General features: G+C 42.6%; 1 protein-coding gene across 1 annotated transcript; it reads left to right on the forward strand.

Moving 5' to 3' along the window:
- Positions 1-75: 75 nt before the first annotated feature.
- Positions 76-1,548, forward strand: SARC_15517 (hypothetical protein; the record flags this gene model as incomplete). Its single annotated transcript, XM_014290364.1, has 3 exons — positions 76-215; positions 843-1,001; positions 1,375-1,548. Exons 1-3 carry the CDS (start codon positions 111-113, stop codon positions 1,546-1,548), a joined length of 438 nt encoding a protein of 145 aa, XP_014145839.1. The 5' UTR covers positions 76-110.
- Between the last annotated feature and the right edge of the window lie 158 nt (positions 1,549-1,706).

Below are 1,706 nucleotides of genomic sequence, written 5' to 3' on the forward strand. Positions count from 1 at the left end.
ATATTCTGTATAAAGATATCTATTTGCCAATCGCACATATTATGCTTACCAACTCTTGTGCGTATGCCTTTCCTCATCAGCTGGCGTCAAGACTGTCCCGTACTATCACAATGTCCAGTACAGCCCCTAACAGCACCCCATCACCAGCAACAGATCCAGAAGGTCACGGTACACAACATGCGGAAGGTCAACGCCGGGGACATAAGAGAACAAAGGTTCGTTTGAGAATATTTTATTGGGTTTTAGAGTTTTGATATATTTGCTGACGTGACGACAATGTGTGAGTTCACACGGTGTGGTATGAGTGTTTGCGGTGGGAGGTGATAGGTGAGATCGATGTGTACGATGGGATGCATTGGGGGAAGACTGTACGATCACGTAGATATGTCTACGTAGAGTGGTAGAGAGCGCATACGCAAGGATACTATTATCCTAAAACCTAAAGGAAAAGGGTGTATAATATATATATATATATGTATATGTATCTTTATTGAAGGTAAATTACCATGTATTCACGTGAGCTGTTTTGATGTCGAATTTTGTCTAATAAAACCATAGCTGTGTTGTTGTCAAGGTAACGAGAACTGCTAACTTCAGATATAACTTGTGCTATCACCTTCCAATCAACTATCGATGCGGGGCGTTTGGTATCGAACTTTGTGAAGTCGAAAATACGCACCAATATTGTTGTCATGGCAACGAAAGCCACTAGCTTCAGATATAACTTGTACTCTTCATACATATCCTGTACTACCACACGATGAAAGAACGCACCACGGTGTTGTTGTCATGGCAACAAGCACCACTCATTTCTGACACAACTTGATCTATCGTCTTTCCAGTCAGCTATCAATGCGGGGGATTTGGTACCGAACTTTGTGGAGTCGAAGGAGCGCACAGTGCTGATGCAGGCGATTGACGGGGTGCACGCTGGCCTGGACAGTGACCTGCAGAAAATTGCGGACTCTGACGACACCACAGGCGACAGTAAGGAGCTCTCGGTATGTATATGCACATGGGAGGTAGGTATTTGCACATGGGGAGTAAATATTTGCACATGGGGGTTAGGTATTTGCACATGGGGGGTAGGTATTTGCACATGAGAGGGTAAGTATTTACACATGGGACTAAGATGTATCTGTGTGCGTGTGCGTGTACGTGTAAATGTTTATGTTTGTATATATCTTCACACTATCGGACACGCTCACTCCAGCCGAACTTTTCCCTCAGACATATCCTGTACTAAACCAAAACATATCGTATTTACTAGATATATTGCCTGTCTTGCATTCCAGTCCTAATTATCATATAATTCCTAATTTCATTTCAGTCCTAATATTTTTCACTCTGTCGCTCGATTCCATAATCAAACAGACGAGATTTGCCCAGTCGGTGTTCCAGCAAACGTCTGTGTTGATTCGGAGAGACTTCACGAATTTGCTACGCAGTCCCGCGACCCGATTTTCTTATGGAATTATTGTCGTGCAATTCCTGTTCTATGGCCTTCTTTTCTTGGGTAAGTGGATAATTACGAGTGGCTTTGACTGAGTTAACAATTTGCAATGGTATTTGGAAAAGAAATTCTTGATTCCCGATTCTCATACAAGTGTGTATGTCAAACACTTCTTCATCTACGGTCGTCGGTTCGTACGCAAGTGGATACCATACAGTGCATTGAGTTTACAGACGTACATACGTTTTATATA

This window comes from Sphaeroforma arctica (genome assembly GCF_001186125.1).
Source record: "Sphaeroforma arctica JP610 unplaced genomic scaffold supercont1.6245, whole genome shotgun sequence".
In the NCBI taxonomy this organism is placed as follows: domain Eukaryota; class Ichthyosporea; order Ichthyophonida; genus Sphaeroforma; species Sphaeroforma arctica.